Below are 25,096 nucleotides of genomic sequence, written 5' to 3' on the forward strand. Positions count from 1 at the left end.
AAATATTGAATGCTGCTACTGAATTTGCTGTTTTATTCACTCTTCCTGATTGTAATTTCACTCTCAAATGGTTTTTAAGGCATACATTTTATTTTCAAGTCAAAATTGTTCACCATATTAAATCCCTAGTCATTGACTTAAGGTGAGATAATTTTTTTGAGATAATTTCAAAAAGCTGTCTGGTAAAATTAACAGAATAATTACACCTGGCTTTATATTTACTTGTGGTTATGGGGAATAATAGAGATAAGAAGAATGAGATGTCAGATTGTGGTAAAGGAAGAAGGAAGAGTTTTCAGATTATGTGCACCTTAATGGCTTTCAGGTTGGGTTTGAGTCACCTAGTTTTTCTCTTTGTAGTTGGTCCTGGCTCCCTGGATTCTTTAATGATTGAGCTATAATAGAAGAGTGTTAGTAGAGGAAAGCTTCTTCTCTTTTGCCCTCCCCATCCTCTTTTTCCCTAAAGGAAAGTAGTGGTTGAATTTGTTTTTTAAAATCAATTTTAGATGTATCTTTTCTTTAATAGGGAAGGAGTAATAACATTAACTTCTAGCTTTTGATTATTTTGTATATGTCAGGTACTATGCTAGGCTCTTAACATCTAATCTTTACAGTGATCTTTTATTGGGTTATAGTGATATGGTTCTCCATGCATGGTTTCTGTATATCTTCTCACCAGAGGCACTGAATGCCTTTGTTTCTATCTTTCCAAAGATTTTTGTACTCTGATCAGCCTTGAAAGGCAGAGATAATGTCTCCCTCTTGGGTGAATGGAGGTAGACATACTTCCCCCTATAAAAGATTTGGATTCTTTAGGCTGTGAGTTCCTCTTCTGTATTGCATTCCACTGCATGTGCAGGTATCACGTGGCCTATTTTGTGTTGCCCTATAGGAAATGGGACTGGAGAACCAGCACAAGAACATGCTGATACTTTGACTACTAATATTGCTGTGAATCATAAAGTTCATTGTCTCTGACCTGGGAGTCAATGTCTTCTGCCAGCATCCATGAAACTGGCAGACTAAGTTGTTAGCTTGCTAGTAGGATAAAACTCAGATCCTTTAGTTTTTAAGTTTTGGCAGCAAGGATGGATGTTGGCAGACACATGACATTCTGGAAGAAAGATGAGGGTGTCTTCATCAGTTGGTTAACAGAATTTGAGGGAGGTCCTTGGGAATTGGTAGAAACATGTTGACCAAATTAAGTGGTTCTCTACTTCATTGCCTGTTAATGATAAGATATTGGGGAAGTGGTTACAGACTGAGTTCCAGGACGTAGGTTCAAAGACAGCTGCCTGAACATTCCTCCTGTTGTTGCCAACTCTCCTTTGGGTGGGGAGGATATTTTTCACCAATCTGGAGGTCACCCTCAAATCCTCCCCAGTGTAACAACTGGGGAGATGTGTCCTGGTTGGGCAAAATCTTCTGTTCCCTTTCAGACAAGAGTTACAGATGTATGTGTACCTACACTGAGTGTGAAAGGAGGCAAATTTCTAACTTATGTGGGCAGAAAAAAAGTTGTTAGAATTTTGCTTTGCCTGAGAGATGGAGTGTATAATGTCTTATGGCTCAGCCCCTCTGGAGGAAACTTTAATTCCCACTTTACTGTCTGAAGCAAAGCCATCGGCTCAGTGGGGTCATTGATTCATAGAGGTTTCACCTTAAACCTGCTCCTGGTTTGCTGATGGTTTAGTCAAGCTGAAAGCTTACTGTGTCTGCTTGACTTCTAGGGCTGTTCAACCACTGTACTAGCTATGCAGACTGATAATGGATGTGATTGCTCTGTTCTCTGGACAGAACTCAAGGCTTTTTTTTTTTCAAGGCTTTCTCATAGCTCTGATTGGTACTCTCCTTGATGAAACTTGTTATATTTCTACTGACCTTTGCCTGTTGCTAATGGCCTAGCTCTTTGGTCTGCCACTTGGAAAGCTATAGACTGGCAAGTTAAAGACAGCTTTTGTTAAAGCTGTGAACTATGAAAACAAATTATACTTGCTGATCAAACCATCTGGATCACTCATCTAGATGCCCTTAGTAAGGGCCTATCTTCTGATGAAGCCCACTGGAATCAAGCTTCTGATTGAGTGTACACTGCCCAGAGCCATGTTCATTATATTGGATGTGATGAATATCAACCATCATAAACTGGACACAAAGCAAAGGACTGTGACACAGAGCCATTACATGCCAGACTTGTGCCTCTTGCTAAAAGTTTAACCGTTTGTCACATGATGAGAGAAGCCGGTGGCATGAGATGTGGCTCCTTGCTCCTGGCAGGTTGAATACATTGGACCTTTGACCTCCCTCTCATAGCCAACTTCCTATCAGTGGTGCCTCACTGCCGTTGACATTTTTTTGTGGTTTTGATGTTGCTGTTCTAGTCCAATCAGCTGGCTCTGGCCACACCATCGTAACCCTGGAAACCAATCTGTGTTATGCTTTTGACTTTCTGGACTGTTTGCAGTGTAACAGTAGTGCACCTTTTATCGTACAAGCCACTCAGCAGTGAACTGATTGTCAAGGTATTTGATGCTTCCATGCTCCCTACCGTTCGTAGGCATCTGGTATGTGGATAAACATTAAATATTGGAACAGCTTCTTCAAAAATTGACTCAACAATTCCTGATTCTACATCCTCCACCTCCCCTTGATTCACACACCTTACTTAGAAAGCCAATTTTGCCACTGCTTGTAGCTGTCCCCAGAAAAGGATCATCTCATCTTGATCACTCCTGAGTAATGATCAAAATGGAAGGGGTGGGAGGTTATATAGCCCTATTTTGAGAATTCAGGATTCCACCCTGACCAATTTAGGCGTGATGTTTCTTCCCCCCCCCCCCCCCCCAGTAACAAACCAAGACCAGCCTGGTTGGCATCTATCTTCTATGTGGCAGCTAGGCCAAAAGATGGCTTAAGGAATTCATAATTATTGTTCAGTTACCTGGATTCTCTTGTTGCATTAATATTATTCTAGGTCATCAGGATAGTCACTATTTGGTTAAGTATACTGCTTGCTGGGTCCCTGTATGGTAGACAGTGTGGGCCATAATAGGTTTCTGTAGGTTTTATACAAATTCCCTTGACCCTCTTGTGCCTGACATTTCCAGATGAAAGGTCTGGGTGTTGTGAGTAAAAGATGACTGGGAAAAAGATAAAGTTATAGCTACTGGAATGGGACATACTGATTTTGTAGCAATGGACAGAGAGCAGCAATCCTGACACTTGGTGGAGGGACCACCTTAGACCCCAGGAGGTTTAGAGAAGGGAAGGACATTAATGTTCATTTTCTTTCAGAATCACCCTTGAAGCCTTCCTCATAAAGGAAAACACTCTGGTGCAGCTCCTCCAAACTGTTGCTGTCACATTAAGTTTAGCTGACTGCTGGGTCTGCCGTCCCCCATGGCTCTGATCATGATTTGTCATTCCCTGTAAACTTACTGGGAAGTCTACTGGAAACAGCAGTGGTTGGCTCCAGGTCATGTACCTTCCATACAAAACACCTGCAAACACTTCTTTACTCCCATCTCATCAACTTCACTCGGATTCTGTGGGATAGATTTTGGCCACCTGGATTATGGCCTGGACAAATGGGACAGATTGGACTGACTGCCATCATTCAGACCTTTCAAAAACAAGGACTAGACTCAATGTTTTGAACTGAACGGGGTGGGAACCTTGTGCTGGGACACAATTTGACAATGCCTCCTTGGCTGATGTAGGTTCTCCTTGGAAAGACCTAGTGATTCTAAACAACCCTCTCTTTTCCGGTGTACCATGTGTGTCCTTGGGACTGTACTTCTTTTGTGTAACCCAGGTATTAGCTTATCTCCCTTCTAGAAACATGGACCTTCCTCTACCTTTGAATGTTTAAGGAAACACCATTAAATCTTTTAGCCTTTAGATAACTGTGGAGATCTCTCTAAAATGAGGCCATCCTTGCTTGCTTGGGGAAGCTTCCTGGAATGATAACTGATTTGTTATTTAGGCACACCCTGTGAACAATTATCTCTCTAAGGGGAGTCATTCAATTAGACTAGGCAGTGCAAAATTCATTCCTGACTTTTTTTTTTTTTTTTTTTTTTTTGAGATGGAGTCTCGCGCTGCCGCCCAGGCTGGAGTGCAGTGGCCGGATCTCAGCTCACTGCAGGCTCCGCCTCCCGGGTTCACGCAATTCTCCTGCCTCAGCCTCCCGAGTAGCTGGGACTACAGGCGCCCGCCACCTCGCCCGGCTAGTTTTTTGTATTTTTTAGTAGAGACGGGGTTTCACCGTGTCAGCCAGGATGGTCTCGATCTCCTGACCTCGTGATCCGCCCGCCTCGGCCTCCCAAAGTGCTGGGATTACAGGCTTGAGCCACCGCGCCCGGCCTCATTCCTGACTTTTTAACTGAAGTAACCAATGACAACACCTTGGCCCTGGAAGGCATTAAGGTCAGCCTCAATTCACTGACCAGAGTTCTTAGGGATGATAAAATTGCCCTGGACTTTTTTCTTGTGAGCCAAGGCAGAGTCTGTACAATTACTAATATATCTTATTGTTCCTAGATTAATACCTTAGGCCAAATGGAAAGGTCAATACAGACAGAAAGCTACTTGACTTTCTGAGGTAGACCCTGATGGCTTATGGGATTTCATCTTATTTGGGTGTGGGATTCTAAGAAACATGGTTGAAATCAATTCTGAAAATTGACCTCATCCTGCTGCTTGGAGTCTTGTATGATAGTAGCCTTAATTAAATGATGTATGATATCAATTGATTAGATTTAGTTCAACCCTCTGTCTGTTGGATTAATCAGAGTGCCTGATAGTGGCATACTTGTGAGAAAATTATCAGCCGCCAAGATGGTTAGAAATGAGGAGTGGATGTTGTTGGGACACAATTCTCTATGTCTTATGTTTCTGCACATCTTATGAATAGGGTACTGATTCTTCTAGGTTTTCTTCTCAAGGATGTTATATTGCTACCAGCCTAGATAGTGTTTCCCCAAAGGGCTCGTTGCTTACACTCTGAAGGTAAAGATGCTTTCTCCCTCCACAGCAAAGGACAGGTATGCTTACAGTCCATTATAAAAGATTCACATTCCCTAAGCTCAGGGTTCCTCTCCTGTAATGCAATCCACGGTGTATGGCCCACTCTGTGTCACCCTATGGAAAATTGGCCTTGGGAATTGGTGTAAAAATTGCTGATACTCTGTTAAAAAAAAAAAAAAAAAAGCTAAAACTCTGGCTGCTGTTATTGTTGTGAGGAATAAAGTGCTTGTCTTAGGAGTCCTGTATCTTCCTCCAATATCCATGAAATTGTAACAGGACAGGTTGTTAGCTTGCCAGTAAGTAGGGTGGATTCTTAGCTTTTTTGTAGTTGTTACCACCCTGCAAGGTAGGTAATCCCTCATTTTGCATATTGATCTTAGAGGTAGTAATTATAATAACTACAACTAACGTTTATTGAACGTTTCCTTCCCTTCTCTTCCCTTTCCCTCCCCTCCCCTTCCTTAAAATACAGTGTAGTTTACAACAGAGTTCACATGTGATGTGGTGCAGTGGCACCATCACGGCTTACTACACCTGGCTAATTTGTGTGTACATATATATACACTTTTTGTAGAGATGGAGTTTCACTATATGGCCCAGGCTGGTCTCAAACTCCTGGGCTGAAGTGATCTGCCCACTTCGGCCACTCAAAGTATTGGCATTACAGGCGTGGGTCACCGCATCTGGCCTCAATGTTTTCTTTCTATTGGGCTCTGTGATAACTGTTTCATTTGCATTGTCTCATCTAATTGTTATATGCCATCTAATTTGTAATAGCCATTGTTATTATTTCTATATAAAGATGGAGAATATGGAGGGGTAAAGAGGTTGAGTAAGTATCTAATGACAGATAGTAACAAGGGTGGGATTGGAACTCAGATTTGTTCGACTACAAAGTAAAATGTATGTATGATCTTGTATATCCACATTTGCTCAAATGGGTATGCTAGGCAGTACTCAACAGCAATTTACTGGAATAATAAAAAAAAAATGGTTTTAAGAAATATTAAAAATCATTTTCACAAAGTATATATAAAATTTACATGAATTTTAAATAGAAAATGAGATTTCAAAGACATTGTAAGAAGGTAGCTTGCTTCTCTTTGGGCCCAATGGGGAAACATGTTTTCCTCCAATGAGGGAACGTATTTCCCTTCTGTCGTTATGCCCACAGTTGTGGAAGAATTTAATAAGTACTGAACTTTACCACATTGTCTTTTTTAGAGCAAATCCAAATGCATCCAAACTGGGCTCAGTGGCTCATGCCTATAATCCCAGCACTTTGGAGGCCAAAGTGGGAGGATCGAATGAGCCCAGGAGTTCAGTATTGCCTGGGCAATATAGTGAGATCTTGTCTCTACAAAAAACCTGAAAAATTAGCTGAGACCTGGCATAGTGGCTCATGCTTGTAATCTCAACGCTTTGGGAGGCTGAGGTGGGTGGATCACTTGAGATCAGGACCAGCCTGGCCAACATGGTGAAACCCTGTCTCTACCAAAAAAAAAAAAAGAAAATACAAAAATTAGCTGGGCGTGGTGGCTGGCACTTGTAGTCTCAGCTACTCCGGAGGCTGAAACACGAGAATCACTTGAATCCAGGAGGTGGAGGTTGCAGTCAGCTGAGATCACACCACTGCACTCCAGCCTGGGTGACAGAGTGAGCGTGAGCCCTGTGTCTCCAAAAAAAAAAAAAAAAAAAAAAAGTTGAGTGTGGCAGCGCGCACCTGTAGTCCCAGCTACTGAGGAAACTGAGATGAGAGGATTGCTTGAGGCTGGGAGATGGAGGTTGCAGTGAGTCAAGATTGTGCCACTGCACTCTAGCCTGAGTGACAGAGTGAGACTCTGTCTTTAAAAAGAAAAACCCAAACTGCATCCAGGTATTTTTTGATTCCTTCTTTAGCTTTATTCTTTAAAGATGATTTTTAAAATTCCTTTATCCTATTGTAGCTTTATGGCACGCAAAAAGAGAGGACAATGTAGTTTTTCTGGTGTCCCTGGATTGACCAAGGATAATAGAGAGATGGAAAAACAAAATCTTCCCCAAAAATGAGAGCTTATTGACTGCTTATCTTGAAGTTATGTGTGACAATGGTTGCTACTGAGATTATGTAGTTACTGGTATTTTTACGTCACTTTTACATTCATCAGTGCCTGTACGTTACTTTCATTTTTAAAATTCTTTCTTGAAAGTACTGACAGTGCCTGTAAATAATTATGTTAGTATAAATCTATATCAATGCAAAGTGATTTGCTTAATTTTTCTGGGAGTACTGTCAGTTTTGGGTATATTCCCAATGTCCTAGTAGTAGAACTTGAAACAAAAATAATGGTGTAGACCAGGCACGTTGGCTCATGCCTATAATCCCAGCACTTTGGGAGGCAGAGGCAGAATTGCTTGAGACCAGGTGTTTGATAACAGCTTAGACAACATATTGAGACCCCCATCTCTACAAAACAAATGAACAACAAAAACATAATGGTATAGTGGCGAAAGTTGATACATGTGAACTTTGTTTTAAACAAAATTGTATTTTAGAAGAGTGAAATAATGCTTACTAATTACTTTGGAATAATATAGTAAAAATACTCTGCCAACGCTGACTGGATAGATATTGGATAATATGAAATATATGTATATTTTTAAATCTGGTAATGTCCTTACTGGATTTTAAGAAAAGGAGTCCTGTGGCTGGGGATGGTGGCTCCACGCCTGTAATCCCAGCACTTTGGGATGCTGAAGTAGGCAGATTGCTTGAGCTCGGGAGTTTGAGACCAGCCTAGGCAACATGGTGAAACCCCATCTCTACAAAAAAATACAAAAATTAGCCAGGAGTGGTGGTACGTGCCTGAGGTCCCAGCTTCTCGGGAGGCTGAGGCATGAGAATCACTTGAACCCATGAGGCAGTGGTTGCAGTGGGCCGAGATCATGCCGCCGCACTCCAGCCTGGGTGACAGAGTGAGACTTTGTCTTAAAGAAAAAACCAAGAAAATAAAAAAGTACTTGTAGAGACATACTGTAATACTTACGGGTGAAATGATATATCTAGAATTTACTTCAAAATGACCTTCAATAAATGTGATTCACCACGTAAACAGAATTAAAAGCAAAAACCATATGATCATCTCAATAGATGCAGAAAAAGCTTTCAATAAAATCTAACATCCTTTCATGATAAAAACCCTCCACAGACTAGGCATGGAAGGACCATAACTCAAAGTAATAAGAACCATCTATGACAAACCCACAGCCAACATCATACTTAGTAAAAGCTGGGACCATTCCCCTTGAGAACTGGGATGAGATGAAGATGCCTGCTCTCGCCATTCTTATTCATCATAGTACTGGTCATAGTACATAGTCCTAGCCAGAGCAGGTATTCAAATAGGGAATGAAGAAGTCAAACTATACCTAGAAAACCCTAAGGACTCTGCCAAAAGCCCCTAGAACTGCTAAACAATTTTAGCAAGGTTTCAGGATATAAAATCAGTGTACAAAAATCCAGTAGCATTTCTATACACCAGTAACGCTCAGGCTTAGAGTCAAATCAAGAGTGCAATCCCATTTACAGTAGCCACAAAGTATATGGAATACCTAGGAATACAGTTAACCAAGGACATGACAATCTCTACAAGGAGAACTACAAAACGCTGTTGAAAGAAATCAGAGATGAAACAAATGAAAAAACATTCCGTGCTTATGCATTGGAAGAATGAATAACATTAAAATGGCCATACTCTCCAAAGCAATTTATACATTCAGTGCTATTCCTATCAAACTACCAAGATTATTTTAAACAAAACTACAAAAAACTATTCTAAAATTCACATGGAAGCAAAAAAGAGCCCAAATAGCCAAAGCATTCCTAAGCAAAAAGAACGAAGTGGGAGGCATTATACCACCCAACTTCAAAGTATACTCTAAGGCTGTAGTAACCAAAACAGCATGGTACTGGTACAAAAACAGACACATAGACCAATGGAACAGAATAGAAAACTCAGAAATAAAGTTGCATTTCTACAGCTGATATTTGACAAGGCTGACAAAAACAAACAATGAGGAGAGGACCCCTTATTCAATAAATGGTGCTAGGATAACTAGCTGTATGCAGAAGGATGAAACTAGACCCTTACCTTTCACCATATATGAGAGTTAAGGTGGATTAAAGATTTAAATGAAAGACCTCAAACTAGGAAAATCCTAGTAGAAGAAAACCTAGGAAATATCCTTCTTGATACTGGCCTTGGCAAAGAATTTTTGGTTAAGTCCCCAAAAGTAATTGCAACCCAAACAAAAATTGACAAGTGGGACATCATTAAACTAAAGAGCCTCTGCACAGCAAAAGGAACTATCAACAGTGTAAATAGACAACCTACAGAATGGGAGAAAATATTTGCAAATCTATGCAGATTATGTATATTTATAGCAGAGCCGTAGCATTTCCAGGGGATGGATCCTGAGGGTACCCTGAGTTAATAATGGATACAGAGCCATCTTTTGATGAAAGGGTACTGGTGACATACATAGCTGGTCCTAGGACTCAGTTTCATATACGTTCCTACTGAGTTTTTAGGAGACCTGTATGAAGGTAGTGGCAAGGAGCTCCCTCCTGGCCAGGGAACGTCTGTCTTGCAGTTGCTATTTGTTACCCATGGGAAATGTATGAAACTGCAGAGTCCTGGCTGTTAATTATTTTCCACAATTGCTATAGTAATGTCAAATAGGATGTTCTGAGCTTGCCTAACCAGGCATTTACTCAGAATATTCTTAGTGGTATGGTTGGCATTGTGGTCAGAGAAGAGAGATGGGTATATCATGGAGTTTTGTCAGTATGAGCAATTGTGCCTAATAAAAAAACAGTGTCTTTAATTCTTATTGCTTAAATCGGTATGTACTGAGGGTATACCAGGTATTAATTTATTCAACAGATACTTAAATGACCTCACATGTCTTGTGATGCAAGGATGTAAGGAATACAGAGAAATACGTATTACCTGACATGGTTTTTATTCATATTTTCACTCACTTGACAAAGATTTATTGAATATCTGCTCTGTGGCAGGCATTATACTAGGTATAGGTGAATAGGGATTGGAGAGGAGGAAGAGATACACAAATTAAGATAGGGGCATTGTTCTTAAAATCCTTGGAAATAATTATAGTGCAGAATAACAATAAAGGAATATAGAACTTGGTTCCAGTGGTTAAAATGGGGTATATTCATATAGTACTTTAAACCAATAATATTAGATATGTCATAGGGCAGAATACAACTAACTGTCATATGGTTGGTAAAACCATGAGAATCATGTGGTACAAAGTCCCAGGGCTGAAATCCCTTCTGTATCTTTCCTCATGTCCATCTTTTGCTTGAAAACTTTTGGTGATTAGGGGATCACTACTTTGTAAGGCAGCTAAAAAAATTTTACCTCTTTGTAACTTACTGATTTACTCTAGACCTGTACAGAATCTGTGCCCACCGCCCCATGTGAAGGCAACTATGTTAGCATTAACTCTTATCTGAGTCCTAATTTTTCAGTTCTTTCTACCACTCTTATTACTTAGCTCCTCTCTGGATGTGCTTGTCTGTCAATGAAACACTTCAAAAGAAGAGATCAAGAGTGAATACAATATTCCAAAAGAGATTTGGAATACAGTAGAATGGACTTTCCCCTAGTTGTGCACATTGTATTACTATTAATGTACAATGTGTGATACTAATACCTTACAATTTTGACACATATTGGTGGGTGGTAACATAAATATCCCACCTGAGTAAGGCATACCTCCCTTGTCTTAAACTCAATCATTTGAATTTCTCTAGCTCAGTGAAGAACTTTGCCAACTTGAATCTTTCTACCTGCTCTTAAATCATCTCTGTAGGAATTTGCTCCATCGGTTTTCTCCTACATTTCCTTTGGCTTCTGCATCTGTTTCGACTGACTCCCTCTTCCCCTCATATTTCTCTTCAGCATTAATGTACATTAGAGTCTGTCCTGTCCCGTTTTCCTTTCCACTCTACCTCATCTGATATGGTTTCCAAATAATCATCCTTTCTTTGGTTTTCACTATCCATTAAATATATGCTACTAAGTCCAAAAACAGCAGCCTCATTTCTGTCCTCCTTTGAATTCCAAATTAAATTGCTTACATAGAATGAGGGTCAAGTTCACCGGCAGGCTAACAAAGCTCCTTGTGATTTGGCCTTCTATACCCTATGCCTTGTGCTGTAGTAATACTTTGATGCTTGTAATTTTCTTGAACTTATGTCATTGTGTGTCTCTGCTTTTGTCAGTTCTCCTGTCAGTTTTGCCTGATTCTGTCTTCGCACACTTGTGTGTAGGCATTATTATCTTCTGTGAAGTCTTCTCTGACAGTTACTTACTCCCTCCTATTTCTCATTCTTCTTCTTTTTTAAAAAAATAAATCTGCAATACCCATATGTATTTCTCATTCCTATATATCTATCTGTCATTATAACTATCACATTACTTTGTAAATATCTGTTTGTCTTTCTTATTAATTTGTGAGTTCTTTACAGCCAGGAACTATATCTTATTTGTTTTGCAATTTCTGGTGCCTAGCATGCTTCCTGGCATATAGTATGTTCTCACTGAATATTAAATTGAACTGAACTAGTTAGTTTTGAGCTTGTTGAAATAAGAAGGAAAAGATATGATTGGGTCTTTGTATCTTGATTTTGTCATCAGGATGTAGCTGTTTTAGCTTTGTGTCATTTGCATATGTAAGTGAACATTAGTTTGTTAGTTAACACTGAGTGCCCTGAGATTTGGGACTGTGTCATGTTCATCTCTGTGTTACTAGTACCTAGTACGTTGCCTGGCAAATCTCAGGATGTCAGTACTTATTAAAATGTAGCTTTAAGAGTAAATCAGGCTGGGCGTGGTGGCTCATGCCCATAATCCCAGCACTTTGGGAGGCTGAGGCAGGAAGATCACTTGAGGTCAGGAGTTCGAGTCAGCCTGGCCAACGTGGTGAAACCCCCCATCTCTAGTAAAAATACAAAAATTAGCTGGGGGCGTGGTGGTGGGTGCCTGTAATCCCAACTACTTGGGAGGCTGAGGCATGAGAATTGCTTGAACCTGGGAGGCGGAGGTTGCAGTGAGCTGATACCCTGCTACTGCACTCTAGTCTGGGTTACAGAGTGAGACTCCATCTCAAAAAAAAAAAAAAAAAAAAGTAAATCAGGCCGGGAGTGGTGACTCATGCCTGTAATCCCAGCACTTTGGGAGGCTGAGGCAGGAGTTTGAGACCAGCCTGGGAAATATATGTTATATTCTTGACATGCTAGTCAAGTTATTTATCGAAAAATATTTTGGCATGAATTATTAATAATGAATTCATGGTGATTTGTAATGATCATCCTTCCTAGAAAAAAATGTATAGGCCAACATCTTTATTAATTATAAAATTTTGGCATTAATTGATGGCAGCATACAAAGTTTCTAGTTATCTTAATTTTTGTTTTTCTCTCCTTTTGAAATTCTAGCGTTTCTCCTATTTAAAACAATTCTCAAAGATTTCTTGTTGGTTATATGGGTCTTATTGCTACATTTTTCAGTACCTTTGTGGTTAGTTGGTGTAAGACATAAATTTACAGATTGAAGAAGCTTAGTGAATACCAAGTAGGTTTAATACAAAGAAAATCACTTGTAGGCACATAATAATCAAACTGCTAAAAACCAAAGATAAAATCTTAAAAACATCCAGAGGAGAGGGAAAAACATTCATAAATAGAACAATGACAAGAGTCATAGCTAACGTCTAGTCAGAAACAGTGGAATCCAGAGGATAATGGAATAATATCTTTAAAGTGTTGAAAGAAAAAAATATCAGCTAGAATTTTATATTCATCAAAATTATCCTTCAAAACCAAAAGTGAAGGCTTTAAAATTTTTTTTTCAGTTACTTATTTATTATTATTTTTGAAACTCACTGTGTCACCTAGGCTGGAGTGCAGTGGTATGAACATGGCTCATTGCAGCCTTGATTTCCTGGGCTCATGTGATCCTTCTGTCTCAGCCTCTTGTATAGCTGGGACCACAGGTGTGTACCACCATGCTTGGCTAATTTTTAAATTTTTTTGTAGAGACAGGGTCTCATTTTGTTGCCCAGGCTGGTCTCGAACTTCTGGGCTCAAGTGATCCTCCTGCCTTGGCCTCCCAAAGTGCTGGAATTATAGGCATGAGCCACCATACCTGGCCGAGACAGTGTTATATGATAAAATATGGGAAGATATGTTGCCCACAGATCTGCATATTATAAGAAATTATAAAGAAATTTCTTTAGATTGTAGAGGAATGGTATCAGATGGAAATATGCATCTACGGAAGACATGACGAACACTGAAAATTGCATATATATGGGTAAGTATTTAAAAAATTACGTAGAAGTAAAATATGTGACAACAGTATCAGGAAAGAAGTATTGCAAGGTTCTTACATTACATGGGGTGCAGTAATATTAAGGTATACTGATAAGTTCTGGATGGATGTTGTAATTCTGAGAACAACCACTAATAAAGAGAAGAAATATAGTTAAAAAGCTAATAGAAGAGATAAAATAGATACTAAAAATATGCTGATATGGTTTGGCTGTGTCCCCACCTAAATCTCAACTTGAATTTTATCTCCCAGAATTCTCCCGTGTTGTGGGAGGGGCCCAGGGGGAGGTAAATGAATCATGGGGCCTGGTCTTTCCCTCGCTATTCTTGTGATAGTGAATAAGTCTCGCGAGATCTGATGGGTTTATCAGGGGTTTCTGCTTTTGCTTCTTTCTCATTTTTCTCTTCCCGCTGCCATGTAAGACTTCTGTCATGATTCTAACTTCTGTGCACCCGCAGGCTCAATGATTCTGAGGCCTCCCCAGCCATGTGGAACTGTAAGTCCAATTAAACCTCTTTTTGTTCCCAGTTTTGGGTATGTCTTTATCAGCAGCATGAAAACAAACTAATACAGTAAATTGGTACCAGTACAGTGGGGCGTTGCCAGAAAGATACTGGAGAATTTTGATGCGACGTTGGAACTGGGTAACAGGCAGACATTGAAACAGTTTGGAGGGCTCAGAAGACAGGAAAATGTGGGAAGGTTTGGAACCTCCTAGAGACTTGTCGAATGACTTTGACAAAAATACTATTAGTGATATGAACAATAAGGTCCAGGCTGAGGTGGTCTCAGATGGAGATGAGGAACTTGCTGGGAACTGGAGCAAAGGTGACTCTTGTTATGTTTTAAGCAAAGAGATTGGCGGCATTTTGCCCCGCCCTAAAGACTTGTGGAACTTTGAACTTGAGAGAGATGATTTAGGGTATCTGGCGGAAAACATTTCTAAGCAGCAAAGCATTCAAAAGGTGACTTGGGTGCTGTTAAAAGCATTCCATTTTAAAAGGAAAAAAGAGCATAAAAGTTCAGAAAATTTGCAGCCTGATGCGGTAGAAAAGACCCATTTTTTGAGGAGAAATTCAAGTTGGCTGTAGAAATTTGCATAAGTAGCAAGGACCCTAATGTTACATGGGGAAAATGTCTCCAGGTCACGTCAGAGACTTTCATGGCAGCCCCTCCCATCACAGGCACGGAGGTCCAGGAGGAAAAGTGGTTTTGTGGGCCGGGCCCAGGTGTACTGAGTGCATCCTAGGAACTTGGTGCCCTGTGTTCCAGCCACTCCGGCCATGGCTGAAAGGGGCCAACATAGAGCTTGGGCTGTGGCTTCAGAGGGTAGAAGCCCAAAGCCTTGGCAGCTTTCACGTGGTGTTGAGACTGCAGGTGCACAGAAGTCAAGAATTGAGGTTTAAGAACCTCCGCCTAGATTTCAGAAGATGTATGGAAATGCCTGGATGCCCTGAAAGAAGTTTGCTGCAGGGGTGGGGCTTTCTTGGAGAACCTCTGCTAGAACAGTGTGGAAGGGAAATGTGGGGTTGGAGCTCCCACACAGAGTCCCTGCTAGGGCACTGCCTAGTGGAGCTGTGAGAAGAGGGCCACCATCCTCCAGATCCCAGAATGGCAGATCCACTGACAGCTTGCACCCTGTGCCTGGAAAAGCTCCACATACTTAGTGCCAGCCTGTGAAAGCATCCAGGAGGGAGGCTGTATCCTGCAAAGCCACAGGGGCGGAGCTGCCCAAGACCGTGGGAAACCACCTTTTAGATCAATGTGACCTGAATGTGAGACCTGGAGTCAAAGGAGATCATTTTGGAGCTTTAAAATTTAACTGCCCCGCTGTATTTCGATCTTGAATGGGCCCTGTAACCCCTTTGTTTTGGCCAATTTCTCCCATGTAGAATGGCTGTGTTTACCCAATACCTTGTACCCTCATTGTATCTAGGAAGTAACTAGCTTGCTTTTTATTTTAGAGGCTTATAGGTGGAAGGGACTTGCCTTGTCTCAGATGAGACTTTGGACTATGGACTTTTGGGTTAATGCTGAAATGAGTTACGACTTTGGGGGACTGTTGGGAAGACATGATTGGTTTTTAAATGTGAGGACATGAGATTTGAAGGGGCCGTGGGCGGAATGATATGGTTTGGCTGTGTCCCCACCCAAATCTCAACTCGAATTTTCATCTCCCAGAATTGCCGCGTGTTGTGGGAGGGACCCAGTGGGGAGGTAATGGAATCATGGGGGCCAGTCTTTCACATGCTATTATTATTATTATTTTATTTTTATTTAGTTATTTATTTTGAGACGGAGTCTTGCTCTGTCACCCAGGCTGGAGTGCAGTGGTGCAATCTTGGCTTACTGCAAGCTCTGCCTCCCTGGTTCACACCATTCTCCAGCCTCAGCCTCCCCAGGAGCTAGGACTACAGGTGCCTGCCTCTATGCCCAGCTAATTTTGTGTGTGTGTGTATTTTTAGCAGAGATGGGGTTTCACCGTGTTAGTCAGGATGGTCTCTACCTCTTGACCTTGTGATCCACCTGCCTCAGCCTCCCAAAGTGTTGGGATTACAGGCGTGAGCCACTGCGCCCAACCACCTGCTATTCTTGTGATAGTGAGTAAGTCTCGTGAGATCTGATAGGTTTATTCAGGGGTTTCAGTTTTTGCTTCTTCCTCATTTTTCTCTCACTGCCACCATGTAAGAAGTGCCTTTCGCCTCCTGTTGTGATTCTGAGGCTTCCCCAGCTATGTGGAAGTGTAAGTCCAATTAAACCTCTTTTTGTTCCCAGTTTTAGGTGTGTCTTTATCAGCAGCGTGAACCAACTCATACATATGCTTAACCCTAAAGAATGCAGATAAGAAAGTATAACTGAAGAAAAACAATTGGGACAGATTGTGGAAACAAAATAAAAGAACCACGATAGTAAACGAAGAACCCAGATAGTAAACTTACAGTAAACTACTGCCATATCAGTAATTACATTAAATGTAAATAGGGTAGATAGTTATCAAAAGGTAGAGACTGTCAGGTTGGATGAAAATTAAATACTGATCTATATTGTGTATAAGAGAAGCATCTGGAATATAAAGATGCTTCTCTAGGTTGTAAATAAAAGGATGGACAAAATGTATCATGTAGACACTAATCATAACAAAGCTGCTGTGATTAATTAATGTTAGACCAAGTAGACTTCAATTTAAGGAGTTTTACTAGAAATAAAGACGTTCTGGCCCACAGTTTTTCTGATTTCTAACCCTAGTTATGTTGCCTTCTTTAGTTTTCTCATTGTAACATTGGGCTATTTGATGCTTTACCTGCATTATTATTAGTCCTTACAGCAGCTTTGCAAGATTTGTTATTACCATTGTATGAATGAGAACACTGAGACTCAGAGAGTCTCAGGACTAGTTAAATGGTAAAGTCACAGGACTAGTTAAATGGTAAAGCTGCATTTGAAGCTAGTTGTGCTTTGAGTCAGAGTTTTTTTTTTCCACTACACATTGTTTCCTGCCAATATACCTTCCTGAATAGTACTGTACCCTAAGCTTTGCTTCTGTATAAACACACCTACTTGGAAGAACTCTCCTGAGGTCACCTGCTTAGCTCATTATGCCCTTTTGGAATCCATTCTTCTTTAAAACAAAATAACCAAGATGTATTAGAATGTCATTAATAGGCTGTAATTGAGAATTTCCCATGTTGGCATTATGATTTTACTACTTATCAGTACATTTCAAAGATATCCCTCTCTTGAAATGCTTTGTTAACTACAGCCCCAGATTCCCCTAAATAAATGCTAATTTGCTAACATTTTGGTTAAGCAAATGAAAAATGAAAAAAATGAGTGGCATAGGTCATTGGAGTCTACTTGGAAAAAAGAAGGTATTTGCATCTTGGTGCTTACTGTTAATTGTTTATGCGATAAATTGCCTAATATGTGTTATTTGCTTTTTAAGAGTTGTAGACTACAAATTACTGATAATTTGTATAGCGTTACATCATATTTATAGCTTCTGGTAAGACAGAATACTTATAAATTATGATTTATAATAATAATAAAAAAGCTAAGTATGGTTTGCGTCCATTTAAAGAATCTTATAAATCTTTAGATGTACTTTGTTATCTGAATAATTGTGAATCGTGAGGGCAGGAGCCAAATCTTTTACCCACTGTATTTCCAGAACCTAGCACTAGGCCTGGCACATGATAGAGACATTCAATGAATATTTTTGGCAGTTTTATTATTTCCTGAAAGTCTTGTGTGAAAGCTAGTGTGAAATGAAATTCCCAAGATGTGTTAAATGTTTGCTCCCTCTTGTGGATAGAAAAGATAATGTAAGCTCTTATAATGAATCTGTTCTCTAGTTTTTGTTACCAAAAGATATAGTATAAACAGTGTGTAAAATTTACTGAAATTTTTCTGTTTTTGAAGGGATCTGAATACAATTTTATCAACCAAAGATCTTTTGGTTCACATATATTCATAAAACATGCATAATTCTTGCTCAAGTATCATTTTTTTAAAACTATCCAGGATAAAATTTATATACTAGTACTCGATTTAGAACTTAAATAGCACTGTTTTTGGAGCCCACTCCTTCTGCTTTCCTATGTATAAATTGTGTGAATGATCAAAGAACTTCCTGTTTTAATTCTGTTAATAAAACTCTATTAAATATTGTTGGATATCCTTTGAGAGTATTATTAAACACATCATTTCCTAATAATTCAAAACATTTTTTATTTTGATTAAAAAAAGAATAATTTTGCTAGCTTTTCCAGTTATTTATTTTTTTTGAGACTGTGTCTCGCTGTGTCACCCAGACTGGGGTACGGTGATGCAGTCTCGGCTCACAGCAACCCGTGCCTCCTGAGTTCAAGCAGTCCTCCCACCTCTGCCTCCCATGCAGCTGGGACCACAGATGTACACCACCATGCCTGGGTATTTCTTTGTATGTTTAATAGAGATGGGGGTTTCACCATGTTGGCCAGGCTGGTCTCGAATCCCTGAGCTCGGCTTGACCTCTCAAAGTGCTGGGATTACAGGCATGTGCCACTGCGCCTGGCCAGCCTTCCTCAGTTTTTTTTTTGAGATGGAGTCTCGCACTGTTGCCTGGGCTAGAGTCCAATGGCATGATTTCAGTTCACTGCAACCTCCGCCTCCTGGGTTCAAGCTATTCTCCTGCCTCAGCCTCCCGAGTAGCTGGGATTACAGGCGCCCACCACCACACTCGGCTAATTTTTTGTATTTTTAGTAGAGATGGGGTTTCGCTGTGTTGGCCAGGCTGGTCTAGAACTCTTGACCTTGTGATTGGTCTGCTTTGGTCTCCCAAAGTGCTGGAATTACAGGCGCGAGCCACCGTGCCTGGCCGCCTTCCTCAGTTTTTAAATACAGAACACTTATTTTCTTTTAAGTGTGATACTTTTATTCTAAAGAGTTAACGTCACAGACTAAAAGCAGCTGGCCTTTGGAAATGCTTTGACATGTAGAATGAATCTTTTAAACAAAGATGTAGATTCTTGATATTCTTTTCTCCATATACTCAAGAGACTTTCATATTACTTTCTTAGACCTTCATTTTCTATTCTTTTTTTTTTTTTTTTTTTTTTGAGACGGAGTCTCGCTCTGCCGCCCAGGCTGGAGTGCAGTGGCCGGATCTCAGCTCACTGCAAGCTCCGCCTCCCGGGTTCACGCCATTCTCCTGCCTCAGCCTCCCGAGTAGTTGGGACTACAGGCGCCCGCCACCGCGCCCGGCTAGTTTTTTGTATTTTTTAGTAGAGACGGGGTTTCACCGTGTCAGCCAGGATGGTCTCGATCTCCTGACCTCATGATCCGCCCGTCTCGGCCTCCCAAAGTGCTGGGATTACAGGCTTGAGCCACCGCGCCCGGCCGAGCCACCGCACCCGGCCCTTCATTTTCTATTCTATTATTTATAGTAGAAGTTGACTTTCATTTTGAGGCCACTTTTGAAATAGAACTAATATTTTTGCCATTTCAGAAAAGTTGTAGTCTGTGTGCCAAAGACAGACAGCGTGCAGTATAAGTGCACTATAGCATGGATGTTGGACTCTTAAGCAGGGCTCACTTACCAGGCAGGTGACTTGTTCCTGAAAACCAGTCTGGCTGTGAACATCCAGATCCTCACCTCAGCAGAATCACAGTCTGTCATTAACTAAAGCAAGTGAAAACTCTAAACTTTATGAGGGTGTAATATTCAGATAGCAAAGAACAAAAATCCTAAGAGTATAGTTTGAATTTGCACAACATGAACGCATCCATATAAACAACACTTTGGTTAAAAGAACAATATGTGACAAGAGTAGAAAAAAGAAAAAGAGGAGATTAGGGCACATAGAGACGCAGGGAAGAACAATGTGAAGACACAGGGAGGAGATAGCCATCAGCAAGCCAAGGAGAGAGGCCTCAGAAGACATCCAAACTGCTGACACCTTGATCTTGGATTTATCATCTCAGAATTGTGAGAAAAAAAATTTATGTTTAAACAAAAAGAAAAAAAAGAAGCAGAATATAATCAGAGTTCCAGAAGCTTCCTTCTTCCATTCAGTTATCTCTCACCTTTCAGGATAACCTAGTAGATTGACTTCTGACATTACATATATGTTAGTTTTGCAAGTTTTAAAACGTTATGTATGTGAAACTACACAGTAAGCTTTAATTTTATTTTATTTTATTTTATTTGTTTAATTGTTTTTTGGAGACAGGGTCTCTCTCTGCCACCCAGGCTGGACTGCAGTGGTGCCATCTTGGCTCACTGCAACCTCAGCCTCCCAAATAGTTGGGACTACAGGCACGTGCCACCGTGCCCAACTAATTTTTGGTCATTTTAGTAGAGACGGAGTTTCAATATGTTGACTAGGCTGGTCTTGAACTCCTGACCTCAAGTGATCCACCCGCTTCGGCCTCCCAAAGTGCTGGGATTACAGGTGTGAGCCACCATACTTTACCCCCATACAGTAAGCTTTAAAACAAAAAAATTCTGGTAAAATATATATAACATAAAATTTACCTTTTTAGCTGTTTTAAACATAACAGTTCAGTGGTATTAAGTACCTTCACATTATTATGTAGCATCACCACCACTCATCTCTAGAACTTTTTCATCTTCCCCTAAACTCTTATTGATTAAACATTAACTCCCCATTCCCCTTTCTGCTTCTAAACATTAACTCCCCATTCCCCTTTCTGCCTCTGTGAGTTTGAGTACTTATAGACGTGGAATTATTTAGTGTTTGTCCTTTTATGTCTGGCTTGTTTCACTTAACATAGTATTTTTAAGGTACATCCATTTTATAGCGTATGTCAGAATTTCTTGTCTTTTTAAGGAGCAACAATACTCTGTTGCGTGAACATACTACATTTTCTTCATTTATGGATGGACATTTGAGTTGTTTATACATTTTGGATGTTGTTAACAATGGTACTATGAACATGGGTGTATAAATATGTTTTGAGTCCTTGCTTCCTTAAAGTCTTTTGGGCATATAACCACAAGTGCAGTTACTGGATCGTACGGTAACTTTTTCCCTTGTATTTTTAGTTTACATGTAATAATTGTATATACTTATGTGATACAAAGTGATCTTTTCATAAGAATATGCAATGTGTGGTGATCAAATCAGGATAATTAGCATGTCCTTCACCTTAAACTTTTTTTTTCCTTTTTGTTGGGAACGTTTAAAGTCTGCTTTTTTATCTTTTTGAAAATATACAATAAATTATAGTTAACCGTGTCACCCTACAGCGCTGTAGAACACCAGAACTCATTCCTCCTATCTAGCTGTAATTTCATATCTGTTAACCAGGTTCTCCCCATTCACCCCTTCTCACTGCCCTTCCCAGTCTCTAATATTTCCAATTCTATACTCTAATTCCGTGAGCTCAGAATTCTTTTTAGCTTCTACATATGACTGAGAGCATGTATTTATCTTTCTGTGCCTTACTTAGTTTAACATACTATCCTGCAGGCTTATCCATGTTGCTGCAAGTGATAGGATTTCATTCTTTTTCTTTGTAGTTTGTTTGTTTGTTTGTTTATGTTTAGAGACAGGATCTTTCTGTTGCCCAGGCTGGAGTGTAGTGGTATGATCGTAGCTCTCAGTAATGTTAAACTCTGGGGCTTAAGCAATCCTCCCCCTTCAGTCTCCTGAGTAACTGGGATTACACGCATGTGTCACCACACCTGGCTAACTTGTTTTACTTTCTGTAGACATAGGGTCTTGTTATATTACCCAAGCTGGTCTTCAACTCCTGGCCTTAAGCGACCCTCCTGCATCAGCCTCCCAAATCACTGGGATTACATGCATGAGGCACACTACACCTGGCCCAATTCCATTCTTTTTCATGGAGGAATAGTATTCCATTGTGTATATAAACCACTTTTTTATTTATCCATTTGCCTGTTGATGGACATTTAGGCTGACTCCGTATCTGGGCTATTATGAATAGTGTTGGAATAAACATGGGGGTGCAGGTATCCTTTTGATGTTGATTTCCTTTCCTTTCTATAAATAACCAGTAATGAGATTGCTGTATCATATAGTAGTTCTATTTTTAGTTTTTTGAGAAAGCGCGACACTGCTTTTTATACTGACTATACTAATTTATATTCCCACCAACAGTGTATGAGTTCCTTTTTTTCTGCATCCTTGCCAGGATTTGTTATTTTTTGTCTTTGATAATAGCCATTCTGACTGGGGTGAGATAATATTTGTTGGTGGCCATTTCTGTGTCTTCTTTTGAGAAATGTCTGTTCAGATACTTCACCTACTTTGTAGTAATGGGATTTTTTTTTTTTTTTTTTTTGCTGCTGAGTTGTTTGAATTCCTTGTATATTCTGGTTGTTAGTTCTTTGTTAGTCAAATGATTTGTAAGTATTTTCCTATCTACAGGTTGTCTGTTAACTGTGTTGATTGTTTCTTTTGCCGTGGAGAAGCCTTCTAGTTTAGTACAGTCCCATTTGTCTGTTTTTGTTGTCTGCGTTTTTGTCCTGATGTGTTTTTGTCCTGACGTGTTTTCACCCAGCAGTTTTATAGTTTTGAGTCTTACGTTTAAGTCTTTAATCCATTTTGAGTTAATTTTTGTATATAGTGATAGATAGGGGTCTAGTTTCATTCCCCTGCATATGGTCATCCATTTTTCTCAGCACGATTTATTGAAGAGACTGTTTTCCCAATGTGTATTCTTAGTACTTTTGCCGAATATCAGTTGGCTAAAAATATGTGGATTTATTAATATTTTTAATTTCAGGGTTGTCTGTTCTGTTGGTCTATGTATCTGTTTTGTTTGTTTCATTTTGTTTTTTGAGATGGAGTTTCATTCTTGTCACCCAGGCTAGAGTGCAGTGGCACGATCTCAGCTCACTGCAACCTTTGCCTCCTGAGTTCAAGTAATTCACCTTCCTCAGCCTCCGGAGTAGCTGCGATTACAGGCGCCCACCACCACACCCAGCTAATTTTTGTATTTTTTGGAGAGACAGGGTTTCATCATGTTGGCCAGGCTGGTCTTGAACTCCTGAACTCAGGTGATCTACCCACCTCAGCCTCCCGAAGTGCTGGGATTACAGGCGTGAGCCACTGTGCCTGACCTATGTATCTTTTATTATACCAATACCGTGCTGTTTTGGTTACTGTAGCTCTGTTGTATATTTTGAAGTCAGCTTTGTTCTTTTTTCTGATTATTACTTTGGCTATTCAGGGTCTATTGTGCTTCTATGTGAACTTTAGGATTGCTTTTTCTATTTCTGTAAAGAATGTCCTTGGTATTTTATGGAGATTATGCTGTATCTGTAGATTACTTTGGATAGTATGGTCATTTTAACAATATTAGTTCTTCTAATCAATGAGTGTGGGATACCTTTGTTTGTGTTCTCTTCAATTTCTTTCATTAGTGTTTTGTAATTTTTATTGCAGATGTCTTTTATGTTCTTGGTTAAATTGATTCCTAGGTTGTTGTTGTTTTAATAGCTATTGTAAATGGGATGGATTGGTTTCTTGATTTTTTTTTTTTTTAATTGTTCATTTTTGGTGTATAGAAGTACTGATTTTAGTTTGTTTATTTTGTGTCTTGTAACTTCGCTGAGTTTATCAGTTCTAAAAGTTTTTTGGTGCAGTATTAGGTTTTTCTATATCTAAGATCATGTTATCTGCAAACAAGAATGATTTGACTTCTAACTTTCCAATTTGGATGCCTTTTACTTTTTCTCTTGTCTGGTTGTTATAGCTAAGACTTTTAGTACTATGTTGAATAACAGTGGTGAAAGTGTGCATCTTCGTCATGTTGCAGATATTAGAGAAAAGTGTTTCAGTTTCTCCCCATTCAGTATGATGATATCTGTGGGTATGTCATATATGGCTTTTATTACATTGAGATATATTTCTTCAATACTCAGTTGGGAGTTTTTATCAGAAATGGATGTTGAATTTTATTGAATGCTGTTTCAATGTCTATTTAAATGAAAATGTGATTCTGGTTCTTGATTCTGTTAGTGTGATGTAGTGTATTTATTGATTTGTGCATGTTGGGCCATCTTTGCATTCCTGGCATAAATCCAGCTTATGGTGAGTGATCTTTTTAATGTGCCATTGATTTCGGTTTGCTAGTATTTTGCTGAGGATTTTCAAATCTATGTTCATCGGGGATATTGACCTGTAGTTTTCTTTTTTTGTTGTGTTCTTGCCTGGTTTTGATATCAGGGTAATGCTGTCTCATAGAAGGAATGAAGAAGAATTCCCTTCTTTTTAATTTTTTGAATATTTGAGAAGAATTGGTGCTAGTTTTTCTTAAGAGTTTTGTAGAATTCAGCAGTGAAGCTATCTGGTCCCAGGCTCCTCTTTTTTGGGAGTTTTTGTTTGTTTTTGTTTTGTTTTTTTAAAGACACAAGGTCTACCCTGTCACCCAGGCTGGAATGCAGTGGTGTTATCATAGCTTACTGCAGCCTCAAACTCCTAGAGTCAAGGGATCCTCCTGCCTGAGGCTCCCAAGTAGATAGGGCTACAGGTGTTGCCTGGCTAAATTTTTTTGGAATATTTTTTGTAGTGATGGATTTTTCTATGTTACCCAGGCTGGTCACCACCTCCTGGGCTCAAGCAATTCTTCCACCTCAGCCTCTCAAAGCATTGAGATTATAGGTGTGAGTTACAGCACTTAGCCTTAGGAGACTTTATTACTGATTCAATCTTGTTGCTCATTATGGGTCTGTTCAGGTTTTCTATTTCTTTATGGTTCAATCTTGGTAGTTACCTGTATCTAGAAATTTACCCATTTACTCTGTGTTTTCCAGTTTGTTGGTATATAGCTGTTCACAATAACCTGCGATGATCTTTTGTGTTTCTTTGGTATCAGTTATGATGACTTCATTTTCATTTCTGAATTTCTTTTGTTAGTCTGATGAGTAGTTTATTGATCTTTTTTATCTTTTCAAAAAAACAACATTAGTTGATCTTTTGTCTTTTTTTTTTTTTTGAGGCAGATTCTTGCACTGTTGCCTGGGCTGGAGTGCAGTGGCGTGATCTCGGCTCACTGCAACCTCCATCTCCTGGGTTCAAGTGATTCTCCTGCCTCAGCCCCGCCAAGTAGCTGGGATTATAGGTGTGCACCAACACACCCGGATAATTTTGTATTTTTAGTAGAGACGGGGTTTCACCATGTTGGTCAGGCTG

General features: G+C 39.8%; 1 protein-coding gene across 5 annotated transcripts in view; it reads left to right on the forward strand.

Moving 5' to 3' along the window:
• The window catches only part of FAF1 (Fas associated factor 1), a 512,111-nt gene that overhangs the window by 11,229 nt on the left and 475,786 nt on the right, over window positions 1–25,096 (forward strand). The window contains exon 2 of one of the 5 annotated variants that reach the window (XM_015436105.3): window positions 13,889–13,926. The exons of the other annotated variants lie outside the window; for them this stretch is intronic. Within the exon in view, the coding sequence (XP_015291591.1) occupies window positions 13,894–13,926 (33 nt within the window). The 5' untranslated portion in view covers window positions 13,889–13,893. The remainder of the gene's footprint in view (window positions 1–13,888; window positions 13,927–25,096) is intronic. 5 annotated transcript variants of the gene reach the window in all.

Source organism: Macaca fascicularis, chromosome 1 (assembly GCF_037993035.2).
Source record: "Macaca fascicularis isolate 582-1 chromosome 1, T2T-MFA8v1.1".
In the NCBI taxonomy this organism is placed as follows: Eukaryota; Metazoa; Chordata; class Mammalia; order Primates; family Cercopithecidae; genus Macaca; species Macaca fascicularis.